We start from the raw sequence: 20,800 nt of genomic DNA on the forward strand, positions 1-20,800 counted from the left end.
GAGGGAGGAGAAATGGTGTTGTGGAATTACGTAAAGCAGCAAGGGAAAATACGAGTAGCCATAAATCTCGTGACAGATTTTTTTTGTGAGGCGTGAGTCACAGTTTAAACTGTGAGTTGCTCATAAAAGAGAAAGTTAATAGTGAATTAGAAGAAGTTCAGCCCCACAGTAAGTCCAGTTTTCAAATAACCACACAGCAAGTCAGTTAAACACAAAATGCACATACGGAGCTACAATATCTGGTTTATCAGCTACTGGTTTTCTGCCTCTGGTGATTATTATCATAGTGACAGGCACTGACTTGAGTATAATGTACTATCACATGCAAAATTGTAAATAGAAAATTACTTATACTAATAACAGAACAGCTCACTCACTTACAATATTGACAGTTTTAATTTTAAATGACTGGAGAGACTAGTGATCTAAAACATGATTGTTTTTGTATAATAACTACAAATCTTACAGTTAAATAAATGCTGTACACATGTAGGATATCCAACCATGTCTATGTGACCCACTGGCAGTGTTATTGATCAAGACATCCATCTCCTACCCTCTTACTCACTGTGAGCTGCTCTGGATAAAAACATCAATTTCAAACTTTCACTGCTTTTGACATGTTTCTTTTTCAAATTATCATCAATAGAAAACATAAAAGCCCAATGCTGGAGAGAGAAACAGGCAACAGATCTGTAGGGGCACAATGTTTACCGTAGTTGGTGCTAGGAGCTGAGTACTTGGTGTTGGACTTGCGAATGATGTTCTCGTGTATCTGGCACCACTCGTTCTCATTGTTACATCTGGAGAGAAAAGACAGTTGGGGAAGGACTGTTAACAACACACCCATTAGTGGGTCCAGATGGAGGGATCAGGATTGTGTGCATGGGGACTACATGAACAGCATGTGTCCCAGAGCCGATTTCCTCCTGGAGAAAAGGTAGCAGCAGGGGGAGGTGCTATCAAGCAGCACATTAGCACAAATGCACAGCACGCTAAGCAAACCTGACAGCCAGCTCTCTACCAGCCTTTTTCATTACTGTGGGCCCGTGGGCCCCTGGGAAAGGCATGGGGAAATGCACAGACTGGAGCGTTATAGGAGCCGACAGTTTGGAGGCAGCTCAGCACTGAATCACTGCTTGCTTTTTAAAGGGAAGAACTCTTCGTAACAGCGGAGAAATCCAATAAAAACGACAGCTTTCTATTCTAGAAATCTGTATTTCACACGGCGCTGTATAGTTAACCGGAAAATACCACACAAGAAAAATGTCAGATTACAGCACAGCAAACTATAGGAATAACCTCTGACCCGAAGCTGACGTTGAGTAGGACACTGCAGACACAAGGAGACGTTCAAGCTGTTGACTGACAAGAGAAAATGCTGAGCTTCGTCCTCTCCGTCCTCAAACTTTGCTCAATTATCTATGTGTCATCTCCCTCAGTCTCTTCCCCTGTCCTTCTCTGTGTCTCCTTCCTTCATTGGGTTGGCGTGTGTACAGGAGTGGCTCTCTGTGGTGAAGCCTAACAGAAGAAGCCAGATTCACAACACGCCAAGTGCCCTATCTCAGGCCGGGGGTGAGCAGCTATTGATTTTCCAGAGGACACTTCATTATCATTCTGGTCAAAACACACCGCACATCAACACTAAAGCACTAGGTTGTCATGCACAATTTCCAAAAGTATAGAATCCATGCAACTACAAGATAATTACACTGACACTTAGAGAGCAAACTGAAGCGTACACGGCAATCATCATTTCCAGTGTCTCTATTTTCACACTGGAAGATTTCAAAGGAATTCATAATCAAGGAGATGAAACGGAAGAAAGGTTTTCCATGTATACTCACGTATAAACTTTAAGCACAAAGTCCTTCTCCTCTTTGAGGTCTGTTATGGTGTGGAAAACATCACTCATGGCAAGAACAGCACAACCATAAGGCCGTCTGTACTGCACATGAGGAGGGCCTTTCTTTGAGTCATTTAGCAGCATTCGACCTGGACACAAGAAGGATAAGGAGACATTAAGCCCATCTCTAGGAAAACTAGATTGTTCAAAAAACATGCTCCTGCACATTGAAGGCTTACCGGTTCTTATGACATGTGCAACAATGTAGAGGTCTCTCTTTAAGTCTTTGCTGCTCAGGTCCTGGAGAGAAGCGCATGAGGTGCAATATGTTAGCGTATTCCTATAAATGTTGAAATGCAGAATAGTTGTATTCAGGGCTAAAAGGGACAAGAGCTTACCGTGAAGAGAGCACATAGACGGTCCACCTTCTCTGGGTTCTTTGGTCCTCCATTTTTATTCAGTTTCACCATAAACTTTTCACTGCAAAAGAGAGTATCTGTCAGTCGCAGTCAATCTGCTGGACACAGGTGTCTGTCTAGCTGCTGCATTTTGGAACCATTAAGAGCTTTGTGCACTGAAATTCCTCCACCTACCTAATCTGTTTGGCCTCACGAGTGTCATACAGGGAGAAGAAGACGTCCGCATCCTCACTGATGCTGTTGTAGGTAAAGCTCTTCAGATTGATGAAGAGGTGGTGTGACACAGGGACACGGCAACCGTCACCATGGCGTTGTCTGATGCTGTCGCCCTGGGAACAAAGAATAAAGTGACCACTAACAAGAAGGGTCCTCACTGCAAGCATGTACACTAAGGCATATGTGGTTCCTGTAAATATCAACCCTCATACTCTGGTAGCTTTGGTGTCTGTTTCCTGTGCTGCATGGCATGACACCTTGTAATTTAAATTTTATAACAAAGGAATTTAACCTTACATGCTTCTCTCATCAGTGTGCCTGGAGAAATTTGTAAATCATGACAAGGCAAGTCAACAGTAAAGTGTATAAAAGTGATAATGTCATAGCTGGAGGGCCCTGGCTTTCAGATACCTACTTTTTCTAGAATAACAATAAAATGGCAGAAGAAGAAACAGCCAGAGAATAATGTTCTGATGATTTTGTAAACGACCAGATTAGAAAAGACTGTACCTGGTTTGTGCTTTGTTGACCACAATGTCTGCTGGATACATGCTAAAAAAAAGTTCAAAGAAAAAATGTCAGATCAGTCAGCTCATAATGTTTCCACATAGCACTGTGGAAGGATGCTTCAGACACACACAGTGTGAACAATGCCCGTGTTTTCAATCTGACAAAATTTCACCTACATCCATTGCAGAGTGGCTATACTACTGCTAAAAGAAGCCCACATGAGGCAAAACGTGAGTATGTGGGAGAGGAGAGGACAAAGCCAGCATCGCCCACACACACCTCTGTGCTCAGCAGCCTAAAAGATCTCCTCTACTCTCCCACCTGAAGACGTGCCAAGGCTTTGTGCCCTGCCAAAAACAAGTTCACTTTCATCGACACTCGGCTTTTTGGCAAGGAAGAGCCACACTGTTGTTTCTGGACAGAGCATTTAGTGCACAAACATTCCGCGTGCAAAGCCGAGAAACATGGCAAGAGGATAATGGGAGGCTGCGGGGCAGTTGGAGAGTGTTTTGATCAACATATGGAGCTTCAACTACTGACCAGAAAGGATCCCCCTCTAGATAACTGTCTCCAGCAGTATTACATCAGCTTTCATAACATCTGTGCTGTAATCACATATTTCTAAAATTGGATCTGCTTCTGAAAGTGCTCTCTCTCTCTCTCTCTCTCTCTCTCTCTCTCTCCGTATGGTTTTGGAAGTCCCATCACAACAGTTGCTACATTTAAGACATTCCTTATTTATGCATCTCCAGTCTGGTTGGTGGTTTGAAGCAACCAAGACTACATTATGTAATTTATTTTAAAAAATAACAATAAAAAATTCATATGTACTATATGTATTTTCTTATTGCCTTACCTGGCCCTGTCACTTTGTATTATTTCTGCACTGCTAACTATTGCGCCTGTGAGAGTCGTGCGCATGCAAGAAAAGGGACACACTCAATATGGCGGTAGGATAAGCAAAAAATAAATAAATAAAAAACAGGTCACATGACAAAACTCCAACAGCTGAATCGTGCTCTTTCTAGTGAGTCACCTTCTTATGGATGATTTGGTAATCAGTACATTCACACTTCCCTACACATCCAACAGCACATTCTGTGCAGTAAAAAAAAAAATGTGGGTAAAAAATCCTTAAGGACTGCATCAGTTGAGTCATAGGAACACATAAGAGCCTATGCATGCTGCAGGGATATATTTGATAATATTTTTATCATACAAAAAACATATTATTCATTTAACATACCATTTTGTATAGCTCTGATACGCTGATCTGATCCGGATCCACCATCTCAAACTCCTTTCTGGGAACAAGGTCTAAACCGAGGTGCCTGGTGAGAAAAAGAACACATTAGTGAGGAGGAAGTAAGCCTTTAAAATACACAGGTTGTGGATTGAACAACATCACGTTGTTTTTTCTCACTTTCACTATGTTTTGATAATAATAATGCAAATAATAACAATAAATAGTAAGATGATCTAATAATAATACATCTAATATCTAAAATCAAGTCATCACACTTTCCTTCAAACCATCAAACCTTATCAATATACTTTTTAATGAATTTACTCAAGTGCTGTATTTTGTATAATTCTACATCTTAATAATGAGAGTGGTCATTCAACAGGTACCAGACTCAGCAGCCACTAACAGTTCTGTAGATTCTAATGTAATGTGAACTAGCATTAATGTTATTGCAAGGCTAGCAACTGCAACCTAAACAAATACAGCTGGCACTGTGCCATCTCTCCCGGGTTCTCCAGTGGCACATGTGTGTCTGTTACCTTTCTTCCTCCACCCCCATGACCTGGTGCCGCTTTGTAATTCGGGATAAATCAAAGTGGATGAACAGGTACTTTTGGAAAGCTTTCCACTTAGACTGTTCTCAGGGACAAAACACACTCTTGCCAGTGAAAGATACCAAAACAGACATATGTCTCTGAAAGGTGATGCTGATCAATTCCCAAGGTTATCATGATAATGTCGGGGTGGCTTTCCTCAAGCTGAAGTTCAGTAGATGTGGGGTAATGTAGCAGGACAATGACCATAAACCCAAACAAGCAAATCCACTACAGAATGACCCACAGGAAAGTCAGTACAGTCACTTCAGTACAGTAATGGAGTAAATGTACTTTGTTATATTGCACCATTGGCTCATGCCATGTTGTTCCCTTCACTTGAAATCGCACAGCCTCAAGTACTGTAGTAATAATTTAACCTTGAAATCAAATCTCTACATCTCTTAGATCAAGGTGCACAACAGAGTCATGACCTGAACCCAGTGTAAACTAAATATGCTGTATTTCAGACTGCTCTTTTGAGTGTGGTCTATAATAATACTTATCATTCAGGCATGATACAGGCTAATGATGACTAATTCAGTGATGAAGTTCAAAGTGAATATGCATGTACTTTTATGTGTAATTGTGCAATGAATCATTTATTAAACTAACAGATAGACCTTTCACATAAAAACTTGCACTCAGCTGAGCAGGAGTCCTCACAACTTTATGTCTGTTATGGATGCCTGTCATAGCTCAGCTGAATGGTGTTTGAAACTGGCAACAGTAAGAATATGGCTTTAAAGTTCCTCCAGGGGGTTGTGCATTGACTTTAAGCTGCTTGAGATTCACTCATCTGCTAAATGACCATAAAAATTACATCATAGAAGAAGCTGCTTCGCCCCCACACAGCCAGTGTTGTAGAGCTGTCCAGTGCCGAGGAAATGTTGTTTTCCTTGACAGCCAGCAGTTAAAAACAAATGCTAAGACATTTCACTAAGTACAGGAGTTACTCACTCGTTGCCCCAGTCAAGCCGTACAGTGATGTGCCGCTTGATCTCACGAGTCTGGTCTTGGGCGAGGTGACCCTGGATGAGCTGCCGACGCAGATCGATGAGCTCATTCATCACGTGACGGAGCTTATGGAACAGATCCACCTTGTGTTTCTATTGACATAGCCAAAAAAAGACTTTTGCTAGGACATGATCTCCTTCTAATGCAGCATTCACATAAAGGCTATTAATGAAAGAAAGTAGGGGTGTGACAATGCACTTAGCTAAATAGACAATGACGAAACCTGTGCTTGCAAAAATAGTTTGTTGAAATTCGTAAAAAAACAATGTAGGTGCAGTTTGACATGCTTTGACTAATTATATTGTGACGAATGTCAGTTCAGTTCTACTTTGTGAACTGAATTATCATATGTAGTAAAGAGTATACAAAGCGCTGTCAAAATCATGCTCTGATCACTATTGCAGACTATTGCAACTGTGCTTAAAGTCCAATAGTCTTGACAATTGAGAAAAATGAAAGACAGATCCATTGCAAGTCTGTTTTTTTCCCATCATTGTAATGAATTTCATTAACATTTCTCATAGACCAAGGACAAGGCTCGTAAGTCAGGCATTCTCTGCTCTCCCTAATGGTAGGACAAGCCCACATTACCACCCAGGTTTATTTACATAAATGCAAGGATTAAGTGGCGCCACAGTGCCCATGTAAATTTAATGAGGATAAACACTGCATGTTCTCAAAGGCTTGTAGATGCTGCAAAACAAAGATTTTTGTCAGGGTTGATGAGGCCTTTCAGACATCTATTCTGCATCTCTGAGTAATTATGTATGCTATAACAGATACACAGATATACTTAGGCCATTGCACCCTGAAGAAATACCATGAATTCTAATTAGCAACAATAAGGTGAAATGTATCAACATCTAGCCGATGCTACATCCTATTATTATGGCTGCAACTGTCGCAACATGGCCCATATCACACAGAGGGTGAGCACCAAAAGCAGCACTGTTAAATCAGCGCTTCACATTAGTCGAGCTTCAGAGGAAGTTACATCACCACACCAATGCCTCAGGCTCCTCAGTTGCTCAGAGCATGAGCAGTCCTCAGTGAGAGGTTATGTAAAAATGTACTGCCAACTCTGCAATGTATCCACTCAGCTCCAATCTTAAAACCCTACCAACCACTTCTGCCTGCCCCCTCGACACTTAGCAGGATTAAGCATGCTTTAGGTTTCCAGTAATCACTTTTGCCCCGCAAGTAAAAGCTGACTGAAGGTGGTGGATCTTAAGATGATTCAGAAACAAGGAGAGGCAGGCCAAGATCAATCAATGACAGAATGGCACAGCATGAAATTGCACACGACAGGTCTGTAGGCCATTATCTGTGTCCAAACACCATTTCTGTTCTTACTTAGATAGTATGTGAAAATGTAGGGTGACAGTCAGAACGACAAGCTGGGAAAATATCTAAAGGAGCTGTCATTATATGTTTGGGCTGTATCTCAGGGTATTCATCACTCTTGCTGGCAAACCTGGTCAGACCAGGTGTTGAATTAGGTACAGGGAAGAAAAACATAGCAGAAAAGCCTATTCCATCAAACCCCCTTAGGAGGATGAAAATGAAAAAACAATGGATGCAATTTATTTTTTCCAAAGCTGTTTTTCTCTCCAACTCACTTGGAAATCTTGGAAAGTTTCACATTGATTGCTTTGTGTTTTGTTTTGATATGAGTGAGATGTACTGTAGTATTGTGCTACTGACCACATAGAGTTGCTTCCACAAGACTCCCCATTCCTGCAGTGTGGAGGTGGTCTCTGTGATAATAGGGTCTTCAAGGGGCACCACCGTCTCACAAAGCCTGCAGCAAAAAAAAATAATAAATAAATAAGCATGTGCATAAACGTGAAGCGATTTAATGTAGTAGTGTGAGGGATTTAAATTAAAATTCAGTAAATGCATTAACATTTCTAATCACAGCAACACTTTATTACTACTAATGTCCCTTCATACTGATGGTTTGATGAAGGGCTGGTGTCATATAGTGTGCATGTTACACTACATTCTGCGACCATCATATGCATGGCGGACGTAACTGTTGCTATTAATGTTATTCTATTAAGTTACAGTCTTAAAAACAAATGGAAGTAAGAAGTGGTTTCGGATGTTTTGAAGTGTAAAGGCACCTTCTACAGAGCTCTACTGCACTGTAGTGTAATGTTAATATTTCAACTTACCCAATACACATATAACAGCTTTGAAATAAAGTTAATGAGTCTTTTAATGAGATTTTTCTGGCTGCCGTTAGGAATAGGCGAGAAATTCTCCAGCAAAAAACACAACACACACCTTTCTTGTGTAAACACACTGAGAGGGAAACTGAAGGTTAGATCTCTTGTGACTTTTTGCACTTTGCTTGCTACGCTTTGGCTTATGCTGCAAAACTGTGTCATTGTTTTTGCGACGAGGGAAACATATCCATCCATTACACAATGACTCAGGGTTATTGTGGTGGGGATGCTTTGGGAGAATTACTGAGATGCAGGAGATATGTCACCTCATTAACTCCATGAGACAGCGAAGCAGATTTCCCAAACTGCAACTCCTGGAGTGAGGAAGTATAATATTGTAAATTTCCAAGTCTGCACTTTTAATTGTTTTGAGTGCAAACAAGAGCCTCCCTCTATGTGGTAACTCAACTGGAGGGGGGAGATATAACTACAAATTCCCAGTCCACACCGAGCCGCAGATCTCAGCCTGCAGATTTAGCATCCATGAGCTCAGCCTGATAAATAGATCTGCTGCGGGTCTTTGTGTCTTTGTGTCCGTCTTTATTCTGGCCTCTACAGACAAGGCCGGCTATTGTGACAGAAATTGCAGACGACCACTGTGTGTGTGTGTGTGTGTGTGTGTGTGTGTGTGTGTGTGTGTGTGTGTGTGTGTGTGTGTGTGTGTGTGTGTGTGTGTGTGTGTGTGCATTACATGAGTGTCAGCAGCTGTCAGGTGGTAATTGTTCTAAGTCTGAGGGGGTAGGTAAAATTAGATAACACATGATCTGACATTGATCAGCTGACCATTCAGTACCACACTCCCTGGGTAATAATGAGAGCTTTCTGACAGATGTAACGGCTAATTTTCATCTGTTTTAGTAATCTGAAGTCTTTCTTATTCTGGACTCCTGGTTAGTTCATGCCCTGCCTCCTGTAGCCCCACTAGCTTTAGTTTGTGGTACTTCATTGTACATTTTAAATGTAAATCATTTAGTTCAGTTAAAAAGATAATTGACTTGTAATCTCAAGGTAATGGCAAAAGAATCCCGGTTTCTGTAAAAATGATGTAATAATGTACTGAATAAGTATTATGTTCAAATATCCATGACTACCAAGCAACTGGTAAAGCTTGTAAAAAACATTCTTATTTTTTATTTCCAAAATGTTTTACAAATAAAATCCCAGCTTTTCAGCTTCTTCAGGAGTGTGTGGGTGAGCTTTGGTCAGATTTGACCAACTGTCTGAAAAATATATAGTAAGATGATTTAAATGTGGAGTATTGTTTTTAGGTGATCTAGACCACACTGTCTTAGTTAGGCATGTGTTATGTTTACTATAAAGTGATATGCTGTTGAAGACCTAGTAGCTGTGCAAGCTTAAGTTAAAAAAAACTTTATCATATAACTTACCCTCTGTTGGTGACTGTGGATTTCTTCAAATGGACATAGCTGACTGGGAAAATACCCTGTGGATATACAAAGGAACAGAGATGTTGTGTAATGAGTATGTGGTGTAAGTATAGCAGGGTTAGTCTTAATTCATCTGGTGTAACAGCTGGTTTCCTGGTATCTCCTCCATTTTTAATACTGATGATTGATTCAGGGACAGTGCCGTGGCACAACAAGCACAGGTAGTCCGTACTGCACATATGGACTACCTGTGCACCCTGACTGGGCTGCAGGTACTCTCTCAAGCTACTAGTAGCACCAAAGACACTCGAGTTGTTCAAAACTTGAGAAAAATCACTCAGGAAGGAAGAGGAGAGAGCATTTGTCTGTAGCCACCAAATGAGGATGTCTTGTTTTTGCTTTCTTTTGCACCAAAGCAGGTGAAGCTAACTTACAGGCATTCTTTGCATCCTAAATAGACCTATTGACATCCCTGAAGTATAAATGAATTAGTGTTACAGTGTCATGAAGTGTCCCCTTAATGTTTTGGACTGTGTATGTGCTACAATCATTTTAAAAAAAGTGGTTTCACAATTTTGCTGTCAACTCATGGCATCGCCACCAGCCATCATTTCTTCCGTGTGCATTTTTCCAGTGCTTGCTTTGCAGCGTGCTAACACTTTCTGCTTTGCAAAGGGGAAAAAAAAGGATGCACACACTACAAAGACGAGAGGCAGGGCAATGTGCAGGCTCTCTATTGTGACTTGGCTTAGCAGGGGAAGGGCATGAGAGACTGAGTGGTGCCAACTGCCAACCTTGCAGTTCATCTTTCTTATTCTAATCTGCCAGATGTGAGGAATTGGCCACAGTGAGCAAAACTAATTCTCTCAGCACTGAGAGAGTACGGGGGCGAATGAATGTGGGCAGCGGAGTACATAACAAAATGGAAGGGTGTTAGTAAGAACTGTAAATAGCTGATGAGAGTAGAGAAGGACAGCATGTAGCCACTAACACCTACATTTACCAGGGCTGGACAGCTTTTGTGCTTTCTTTAAAACAGTCCGGCAAAAATCACATAATACTTCAGCTTCTGACATTTCAGCTTACGGCAGAGTGGACACACAAAATGGCAAAAATGAGCTGCTGTTGTCATGTTTCTAAGAATATATCTGGTGTGTATGTGTTTGGTAATACTACTGTTTCTACTGTGTATATGCAGACTTTACATCTTTGTTCACTTAACACGATGAATTTCCAGACTGCTCCGCTACAGGTTATCAAAGAGGCTATCTGTCATAGACATGCACCACTTAGTACTGATTTCTGTCAGAATCAGGGCTCAGTATTGTTTAGCTTTCTGCACCTATAGTCTCCTCTCATTGTGCAGCGTTCTGAGGATTTATCATGATGTTAAATGAATAAATAAATAAACCTGAGATGTTTGGATTCAATTATTCCACATGAACTTTCTTCATCAAAGATATAATATCACAAGTGGTACTGCATCTGCCACGCAGCGATCACTGAAGGAAAATATAGGGCTGTAGATTAGAACTGAACTGCAATTTTACTTATTGTGTTAAAAAAAACAAAAAGAAACTTGTTTTCGTCTAATGATGTCATTAAGATTATTAACTGCACCATCTGCTGGCTGAAAAGAAAACAAATAAAAAATACTTTTGCACGTTCTTCACAGGAGGAAAAACAATGCAGTAGCAATGCTGCACAGGACTCTGAGATTAGGCTACCACTCTGCAATCATATCCTACTCTCAGAATGGGTGGATCTGTGATTATCTTTAAAGTGACAAGGCCTCATACCAGTGAGTCATACATGTTGCAGAGCTTGTTCTGTCATATATATTTGCTGTATATTTGGGTTTACTTTACTACATTTCTTGTTAAAGATGATGCTACATTTAGTGATTGTGTGCTATGAAGACTTCACGAAAGCACCTCTGGAAATACAGGTCAGGATACTTCTATTTTTGTCAAATCAAAGCTCTATTCAATACGTTAATCAGTCATTAAGGTCTTTGTTGTCTAGACAAAGTTATTTCTAGGATGCACATTGCTCACATCATATCATCATTCACAAAGGCACATTGGTCTATTGGTCCATTTCACATCAATAGTCTGAGATAGTCAATCCTATAGACATTGTTTGGATGACAATTGTTGTCGTAACACATTCACAAATAAATGTGGCTTCAATGACAAATCACATCACTTTTTAACCAAAATATTTATCTTTATGAGCAATAAATTTTTTTCACATGAGAATTTGAATACAGAATACTGTATGTACAGTAATAAAACACACACACACACACACAAACACAAGAATGTGTGTAATTACCTTGACTGAAGGCTTCTTGGTGGAAAAGCCTCTGTACCAACCTATAGGAGGAAGAAAAAGCACATCAGAAATATAGATAGATAAGGTTTGTTTTGTGGCAGCCATTGACTTGTCATGAATCTGTGTCACCCAGTCCCAATTTACTACAAAGATTCCATCCCAAACACAACAAATACGTATTTATATTAATATTAATATTTTGATTTTTTCATATGTTAATGATGGATTTGGCTTCAAATACTTTCCCATGAAAATCAACAACTGCTTTTTAACTCAACGTCGCAGTAATATATGCGTGTGCCATCACCACTCTGCTAGGAATAATATTTAGCAGGAGAAACTGAGATATACTAATTTCTATTTTAATTATTAGACCTACAAGTAGTCCACCTACTGCTTGATATCACCCTGCCACACAGACCTGTCACAGTTATTTACAGTCAAACAGAATATCTCTGCCTCTGTTTCTCTTAAGTATACATTGCCATAGAAGGTCTGACTGCTATTACCTTCACTCTTCTCCAGAATCTGTACAGTTTCCCCAATCTCCAGGACCAGGGCCTGACATATTGACGACCGGAAGTTGCAAATCACTGTACAGAGAAAGAGAAAGAAAAAGATTATGCAACAATAATGATGAGAAAATATTTGATCATACAATAGCTTTATGTAGGTGATGGCAGTCAACAGAAATGCATTACAGATAGAGATCTTTGCAGATTGAGAATTTTCATCCTTGTAACCTTTGATTATGAAATGCACATCCCCTATAATACTGCGCTTCCACACGGCATGCGTTTTGGGGTTGTATCAGGAGAATTACTGCAGCTTTTTAATAAGCTAACGCACACATCTACACAGTGTCATACAGGAACCACTGCTTAGTGAACTGTAAACAAGCTCCCACCCTGAAGTGGGTAGTCATTTTAATAGGCAATTAATTCTTAAGCGGCCTGATTTTTGTGCAAAGTTAAGTTAATTGAACTGTCTCCAAAAATAGAGCCCACACAAGCTACTGAGTAGTATGGCTAAATGCTGCTTTATTATAAGTCCCTATTAGCATAAACCTTCCTTGCCAGTTACTTTTGCAGCATCATGCAGTTTTCGACCATGCATGCAACATCTTGTGACTCAGACCCTGATTAAGAATATGATTATTCCTCAGGGGATAGATGCCACAGTCAAGGCCTTCACAATGGGATAACTTCTGGGGGCAGCACTGCAACTCAGCAACATGAGCCATGTAACATATGAGCCTCGGTAAAAGACAAAGTTGTTTAATAATGACAGGGCTCCACTGATGAATTTAAATCTACAAATGCTAGCCCTTCAAGGAGAGTTTGGTGTGAATCATTATGCTAATGAACTAGCCAGGGGACCCAGTGAGGGGGAGGAAGGGAAGGAGGGGCCTGGGCTCGGCTCCGTTTGAGGGTAACGAGTGCTCAGTTCCTGTGCTCGGGTAACTATGGCAACAGATAATCTACAAACTGGAGGGCTTTCTTCACTGTAACTGCTGCAGGGATCTGGGAATTTTAAAATGGCAAGCTTATGGATGCTGCATGGCACTAGAGTTCAAGTCAAGCGTATTGGGCCTGTATGAGACGAAAGAGATGGATAGACTTAAAGAGCCTCCTTGTCACCTTATTCGGTTTGGCTCTGGCCCTTTTACTGACAGGGCTAAGTATTTCCTATTTGAGAGTACTATTCTTTAATGGCCTCCATTTCATTTGAATTGCAAAACCTGTACTCACACCATTTGAAAACTCTTCAGCAGAGGCCGTGTCAGAACAAAATGAGATTGTCATGTTTGAGAGAGATGGGCACATCGCACAGCCTCATAGTCCTCCCTCACAAAATCTCCAAGCTGTGTAAACACTCTTTCATTGTGTCTAAAACCTGCAGAGCATTACCATATCCTCAGAACACAACCAATAAAATTCATCTTCAAATTCAACATGTTGAACGTAGGCTGTTGGAAGGACTGACAGGACAGGCAGTGGAAAATGTTGGCAAAAGAAAACATTTCTACTCAGCAACAGCATATCAGTCCAGGCTGTCTCTTCATTCAGTTGAATTTATAGTCAACATAGCATTTTATACACTACTGTGTAACTAGTAGCTCCCTGGTAGGAATTATGAGGCTTGAGCACAGGAGGAGACTCCTGCTGTTCTCCACTTTCCTCCTCCATCCATCACATACATGACATATACATATTCTTTTGTTTATTAACTATCATGCAAATGTGATATTCATAGTTTGAGATTGAGGTACTAGCCTGTTTTCAAATGCAGTCATAAACTAGGGGAGGTTTTCAATATTTAAACTGCCACAAAACTTTGATCCTGACTCCAGATGAGGCCTGCGGAGGCCTGTACTATCAGAACAATTTCGAATTACTTGCTATTGTGTATAAATTAGTTAAAAAGGGAAGTAATGATCAAACTATCTATTTTAACTAAAAATACATTAATTATATCATACAAACATACGCTGTAGGTTAGGAAAAGTAGGCTAGGCTGTTGACATCAATGAAAGCTAATTGGAGTCAGGGGTTAGCAAACCTGAAGCTCAATCAATGAAACCAAAAGATTTGAGGTGTTGACTTCCTTCCTCTTTAACTTACAAACCCAAACGTCTTGAATTAGTTATTTACAAGCAGCTTCTGCTAATGGGAAAAAAACAGCCTCGCTAAAAAGAGATCAAAGAAGACTTTACGATAAAGAATTGTTGATTTCCACAGAGCTGGGCAATGTTACAGTAGATGTCTCAAAAAGTTTGGATATTTATTGGTCCACAGTTGGACTGTTTGTCTACAGATGGAGGGGGTATTAGGCCTAAAGCAATCGTTGGAGCTGGTTAGTGTCTCTGTTCATGAGACTACTACATAAATCATGTAGCATGGTTGCACTCAACAAGGTGTCCACGGCAGAGCATCCCTCTACATTTGAGGTTTGCCAACAGCACAACACACTGTAACTGTTCTATAGACCTGTGGTGTAATGGTGAAGTGTGCTGGAGGGGACATCGTGTTTCGGGGAACAGAAACCGATCATCGTAAAGGGCTCACATACTCTCCTTTCACAAGATGATGTTGATTTTCGTATATAATACTATTTAGTAACCATCGTTACAGGCTCTGGTGTGGAGAAAAAAAAAGATTGCTTATTTTAAGATCCATCATTAGCTGGCCTTTCTATAGTGTCACGCTTGTATTACTGAGAGTCTTAGGGAAAACATCACTTAGGGAGCATCAACCATTATAGTTTAAAATAAACATCAGATTCAGCGAACCAAAAATAAAACTGGTGCTCAATAGCAAAATAAATTTTAATGATCACTTATGCAGGCTGCATGAGAATTAATAACTCTTCTTCTCTGTTGTTCCTTTATTTTCTAACTCACTGATCTTCACCAGCAGTGCTGCCACCCATGGTGCTTAGGAAAAAAAAGGCCTAATAATTACCAATATGCTCATGTCATGAGGTAACAGATTCAGGGCTTTTGTGTGATAATTGCAGGTAAATGTGAGAATTCAGAGCAACTCCAGCTTGTTAAAAAAAAAATTGTAGCGCCACAAACGACTCTGTGTTGAGAGGCTTGGCTTATGTGGCATTAGCAAACTGCAATACCATGCATGTGCTGTCTACAATATTAACTGCACTCTGGAGGCTGCCAGTGAAAGGTAGTCTTGTTTGAGTCTAACCTTTGACCCGTTTCTCTTGTCTGCCCTTCACTTTCCTGTTTCCTGTTACTCTGTGCTGTGCAGCTCAACGCAAAAGAGAAATGTCAAGACAGATATAAGTGTTTCATCTGTAATGAAATCTATTTTTCTTTTATATAGAGGAAAACAGGGGAATTGATGCTAGGACCGTGTTCCAGGGTAGGTATTGATCATTACACGCCATCATGTCTTGAAAAATGTTTAACCGGTATATTTAATATAGAAAAGCTTAAAGAGAGCACACATGGCCTGATGGCCTTGCAGTATACTCACAATGAGACACAGACAGTACCTAAAGACATACCAAAACAGCAGTAAACACTGACTTGACTTATACGCTGTCTGCTGTTTGAGCAGCCAATTGACTGCTAACGGCAGCGCTGTAGCAAGGAACAGCAAGAGGACCCCTTGTTCATTTAAACCACAGCAGTGAAAAGAACTTTTTTCTTGGGTTTTCTTTCTTTTTTTTTTTTTGTTGTAATCACAGGCAGTACAAGTGAAGCTGAACTACTTAATGAGTGCACTTTTAAACCATTCCTGTAATGCAATGTGAGTCTGAGTCTGAAGACCACGGTCCTGCTTCTTTGGCCTGAGCAGTCCTGTCCCAGATCCAGCTAAGTTGAAAATTACTCGACAGTCTATTGGTTTCACCCACTGAGTCATGTTGCACAGCACGACTTGAATGCACACACACTTACTCGGACACATTAGTGCACCGAAGTCTTGCGAACCCAGGGATTTCTGCCACACATTGAGACGAGCCTGTCTGATCCCAAATCAGCGTCATAGAAATCTAGGCATGCTACCCAACTGCAGGGGTGTCAGCAGCTGTCAGACGTAACTTACTTACTTACTACTATCATAGAGCACTTTAAATGACAGTGTGCGTACATGACTATAATACAGGAAAGAAGACATACTGTATATTTATTGTACTGGCATGTATGCCCACAGAAAATCTGAATACCAATAGGCTTTGTGATTCAGTGCCTGTGGCAGATCACAAAGCTGAATCCAAAACATTCACTCAAACGAGGTTGAGCAACTTTATTTTGAACATTACAGCATATCAAGGCTTAAAATCATGACTAAAGCTACGGAGGAATGCTACTTTGAGCTACATTAATCTTTCTAATCCCACTCTCGTTTGAAAAATGAGCTCTATTGTTTGTTGTCATCACAACACAGTCGATCGCAGAGTTCAGATCCATTTCAGATAATGCTGGCAGTGGATTTTGTGCCTGAGCTGCGTCCATGTGGACACAGATGACGCCGGCTGATTCAATAGACGCTCTCTATCATGTGGGCAGGTACTGACTTACAGTCACAGCTCTTTCCAATAAAGGTGTAAAAATAATCTCTCAATATTTCTGCTTATATGAGACGAATTTGTCCGTGACTCATTTGTAAATAAGAAAAAAAAAAGAACTGAGCTCACACAATCAAATGATTTAAAGAGCATTGGAATAATGGATCAGTGAATTCATATTATGAAATTAATAATATATTCATGAATAATAATAATCCTACAACCTCTCAATCAACTGTTTTGTTTTTATTGTATAATGAGTATTCACTTTTGGATGCCTTTGACATTTTGCAGACTAATAACTGAGGAACAAACCCAGTAATTATAAATCAACCAGTGATCAATAAAACCAGTTGCAGTTTTACAGTAGAAGGAGCTGAGAAGAACTATGGTGCATGCAATCCGAACCGCTGCTCTCACTCTACAAATGATTTACAAAAAAAGGTTACTTCCTGCATAAATACAACCAAGAACAAAATAATGAACAGGAAGCGATTCTAGGAAAGGCATTAAGGTTTCATGAGGTGGTCTCCAACTGTTTCTTGTTTAAATTAGTCCTATTAGAATAACACAGAGGGGAAAAAAGAGGGGGGGGGGGGCTAGCTGGCTGCTGACAGACCAAAGCTGTTTTTATATGGGTGTAGGTAATACTGACAATTTGCAGGCAGTGACAAAATAAGCCAAGAAACAAGGGAAATAAGTAAAAATGGTGCTACTATTAACAGAGAGGATGCAGGAGTTGAATGGGGCCTATGGAGCTGTACCGCCTGGTAACGTTGCAGGCCAGCAGCGTGCCCCTATAGGATGGAGGAGACATGTTGAACCTAGCATGTCGACACCTTATCTGAGCCGAAGGGGGAAGTGACTGTAGTCATTTGAGCTGCCTTCAGAAGGTACATTATGTACTGTGTAGGCACACGGAGGCTCTGCTTCCCCGCATTTCAGCACCGCGGACAGCACCAGGTCACTCCGCACCGACTGATGCGGAGGCTGCGCCGAACTGTTGCTTCATCACACAAACTGCCTCCTTTTCTCCTTTTCCCTGCTTTTTCTTTCCCCCCCCCCCCCCCCCCCCCCCCCCCTCCTCGGATACTCGCACACGTATTTGCGCCTGCAAAAGAACTGCAGTGATTCTGTGTTGGATGGAAGGATGGATGGATGATTAAATGCCATAAGATCACTATACAGCCACTTGAGGTGGCGATATTGTGGAGGGATGCCGTCGGGGCTCCCATCCTGCAGTCTTTATGAAACGATCGTGGCAAATGTAAATGCCTCCAAACTAAGTGTGTGTGTGTATGTGTGGGAGGAGTGTGTGTGGGTGGGGGGGGTATCATGTGCAAGCCAGCATGAGTAGCCCTGCAAGAAGCTGTCGAGCATCTGGACATGACTCATTCCCCTAATGAAAACCCTCTATAGTAGACCTGAATCATATGCTATATACACTGTGACTGTGGGGCTCAGCAGTCACTGTATAAGAACCGTACAACGTCCTATTTTGACTCTTTGTGGATATTAGACTTGCTTTTATAAATATGTTTGGAGAACTGCTGTGCTGACTTCCGCTGGACCCTTTGGGCTCTTTGTTCAAAGGTCAAAGTGCACACACGCCTGGACGAGCTGTACAGTGAGGTACAGTGCAGCCCCTGTGTCTGCAGCAGCATCATCAGCAGCAGCAGCAGCAGCAGCAGCAGCAGCTGTCCGTCCACAGGTAGACTCTAGTTTCACTCCAGTCTACACCTGTTGGAGGGACGCAGTCACGATGCCCCCTCGTGGTTTCACCACGAATCGCGTCCCCTCCACCACCACCACCACCCCCCACCCACCCACCACCGTTCTCCCTACCAGATATGTTTATGTAAAGAAAAGGCTCAAACGCTACACTGACGCATTTTTTTTTTTTTTTTTTTTACACAACCACAAAACGAAGAGCAGCAGTGAGACTTGAAGCGCTGCCCGCGGTGCTGCACGGACTGCGATCGCATTTCTGAGGTGGTGTTGGTGTTGTAGGCTGTATCATCCCACGCAATTTCCCTTTCTATGCAGTCACTGGCCCTGTGCATCATCCATTGGAAGTGTATGTGGGGTTTTTTTTTTTTTTTCCATTGGGTGAAATGGGAATAATAATAATAACAACAACAAAAATAAAAGATGTGGATGGCACAGGCGAGATGTCGATGAACCAAACTGGGTGTTCCTCATGCAAGAACTGCGATCACAGGCGCTTTACGTTTTAAAGTCAATTAAAATAAAACAAAAGCGACAACCCCCCCCCCCCCCCCCCAAACGGTGCAAATGACCAATTAACTCACCAACTCCGATCTTCTCCTCTTCTGTAGGTATCCACATATTTGGCTATTCTCCCTGCCGTACACCAAACCACATTATGTCGATATCGTGAGATGATGCTGCTGCTGCTGCTGGATGAAGGAGAGCTGAAGGCTACAAATTGTCCTGGCCGCTCAAAACAGGGGACTGACTACATGTCTCGACCGGAATCAGTATCCTGACGTTAGTGTGTGCAAGAAGGGGGGGAGGAAGGACCATCAAAGCCTCAGTATCTCCGCTCTATTATGTCCCAGCGTGTGTCTCCAGTCTGATGCAGTCTCCGAGTCCACCTAATGTAACGCGCGCACACACGCACACAGAGGCGCACGCACACGGGCACGCACGCTTCTGGTTCTCCACCAAAGGTGTTATTGCAGCCTCATTTCGTGCAGAACAGGGAGATTTCTGGGTTTTTTTTTTCTTTTTTCCTCGAAGCTTCTTTATTTAATATCTTTGTTTCCTCTCTCTCTCTCTCTCTCTCTCTCTCCCCGCAGCTCGTTGCGCGCAGGGCCAGCTGATCCACGACAGGCTGGTCAATCAGCGGGAACGGGCTCAAGAGGTCGGGATGTCGCTCAGCGGTCCGGACTGTCGAGGTGGCGCAAGAAAAACGCGGAGGAAACTGCGATATACCATAAGCTGCGCCATCTTCATGACCGTCACATGACTCGTTTTGTCAACACTGATGTGTCAAGCTTTTGCAAATAATGCGCCCCCTTTCTCCCTCCCTCCCTCCCTCCAGCCTCACTCTCTCTACATGGCATTCATTAACACACACACACACACACACACATTGCATTTTTCCATCCTGCCGTCTTTGATTGAACGCGTTGCTCTGGGGGCTGTTCGCCATAAAGTAGCTCCCGGTGTTACAGATCAGGCCAGACCATGTGGGGAAGCACCTTTTTGGTTGAGTCATTACAAAGAGAGCAGACCCACTACCGGCGATGCTTTGTCATAGTGCAGTCATGTTCCCACACAGATGGGATGCAATTAATTCCTAACGGACAATTTCCCCTTTGACTGTTACTGAAACTGTGGATTTTCCCATTAGACCCACATCACACGACCCGCTGGCTCATTTAAAGATTTAAAGATGTCACATGCACTGAGAAAACGTCGCACTCACTCACACAGATTTGAGTTATCACTAATGAGCATGTGGACATGACATGAACTTTACTTTGAAAATATTATTTGTTCCCACGTCTTTCATGCATGCACTAAGTTCAGTTCCTTGTACTTTGTATTTCCACACGAGGGTTTAAACGCTGGTTCTGTGCCCTTGCTGGTGAACAGTGTGCAAAGTAATGATGAACACTAAGCACATTACTTTGCTGTGAACACACAAACTTTTAAACCTCACTTTGCTGTGGGAAAACAACCCACTTTTTAAAAGCTGATGTGTTAAACTCCATCAATGTACAGTATTTTCCCCCTAAATTTCAGTGTCAGTTTTTGTCTCCTCACCCATTGTTCAACGTGTGTTTAGTTATTTCGGTGCATGAAGCTGTCTCATCCTATAGACGAGGCAATCATGACTACAAAAACAGAGTGATTTGGTGAATATTGAGCGTCCAGCGAGTTTGTAGTGTGGGAGGGAGGGCAGTATTCAGCAGGGTAATTTCTCTCCATCATAGC

At 41.6% G+C, this 20,800-nt stretch overlaps 1 protein-coding gene across 2 annotated transcripts in view; it reads right to left on the bottom strand.

Moving 5' to 3' along the window:
- The window catches only part of LOC113167976 (dedicator of cytokinesis protein 3-like), a 40,505-nt gene extending 20,874 nt beyond the window's left edge, over positions 1-19,631 (bottom strand). For both annotated transcript variants that reach the window (XM_026368977.1, XM_026368976.1), the window contains exons 1-13: positions 19,147-19,631; positions 12,313-12,396; positions 11,804-11,844; positions 9,467-9,522; positions 7,552-7,648; positions 5,791-5,939; positions 4,238-4,322; positions 2,992-3,033; positions 2,440-2,594; positions 2,245-2,326; positions 2,086-2,146; positions 1,848-1,995; positions 715-803 (exon numbers count right to left, since the gene is read on the bottom strand). In XM_026368977.1, the coding sequence (XP_026224762.1) occupies positions 715-803; positions 1,848-1,995; positions 2,086-2,146; positions 2,245-2,326; positions 2,440-2,594; positions 2,992-3,033; positions 4,238-4,322; positions 5,791-5,939; positions 7,552-7,648; positions 9,467-9,522; positions 11,804-11,844; positions 12,313-12,396; positions 19,147-19,183 (1,126 nt within the window). In that variant the 5' untranslated portion in view covers positions 19,184-19,631. The remainder of the gene's footprint in view (positions 1-714; positions 804-1,847; positions 1,996-2,085; positions 2,147-2,244; positions 2,327-2,439; positions 2,595-2,991; positions 3,034-4,237; positions 4,323-5,790; positions 5,940-7,551; positions 7,649-9,466; positions 9,523-11,803; positions 11,845-12,312; positions 12,397-19,146) is intronic.
- Positions 19,632-20,800: the final 1,169 nt, after the last annotated feature.

Source organism: Anabas testudineus, chromosome 7, assembly GCF_900324465.2.
Source record: "Anabas testudineus chromosome 7, fAnaTes1.2, whole genome shotgun sequence".
NCBI lineage: Eukaryota > Metazoa > Chordata > Actinopteri > Anabantiformes > Anabantidae > Anabas > Anabas testudineus.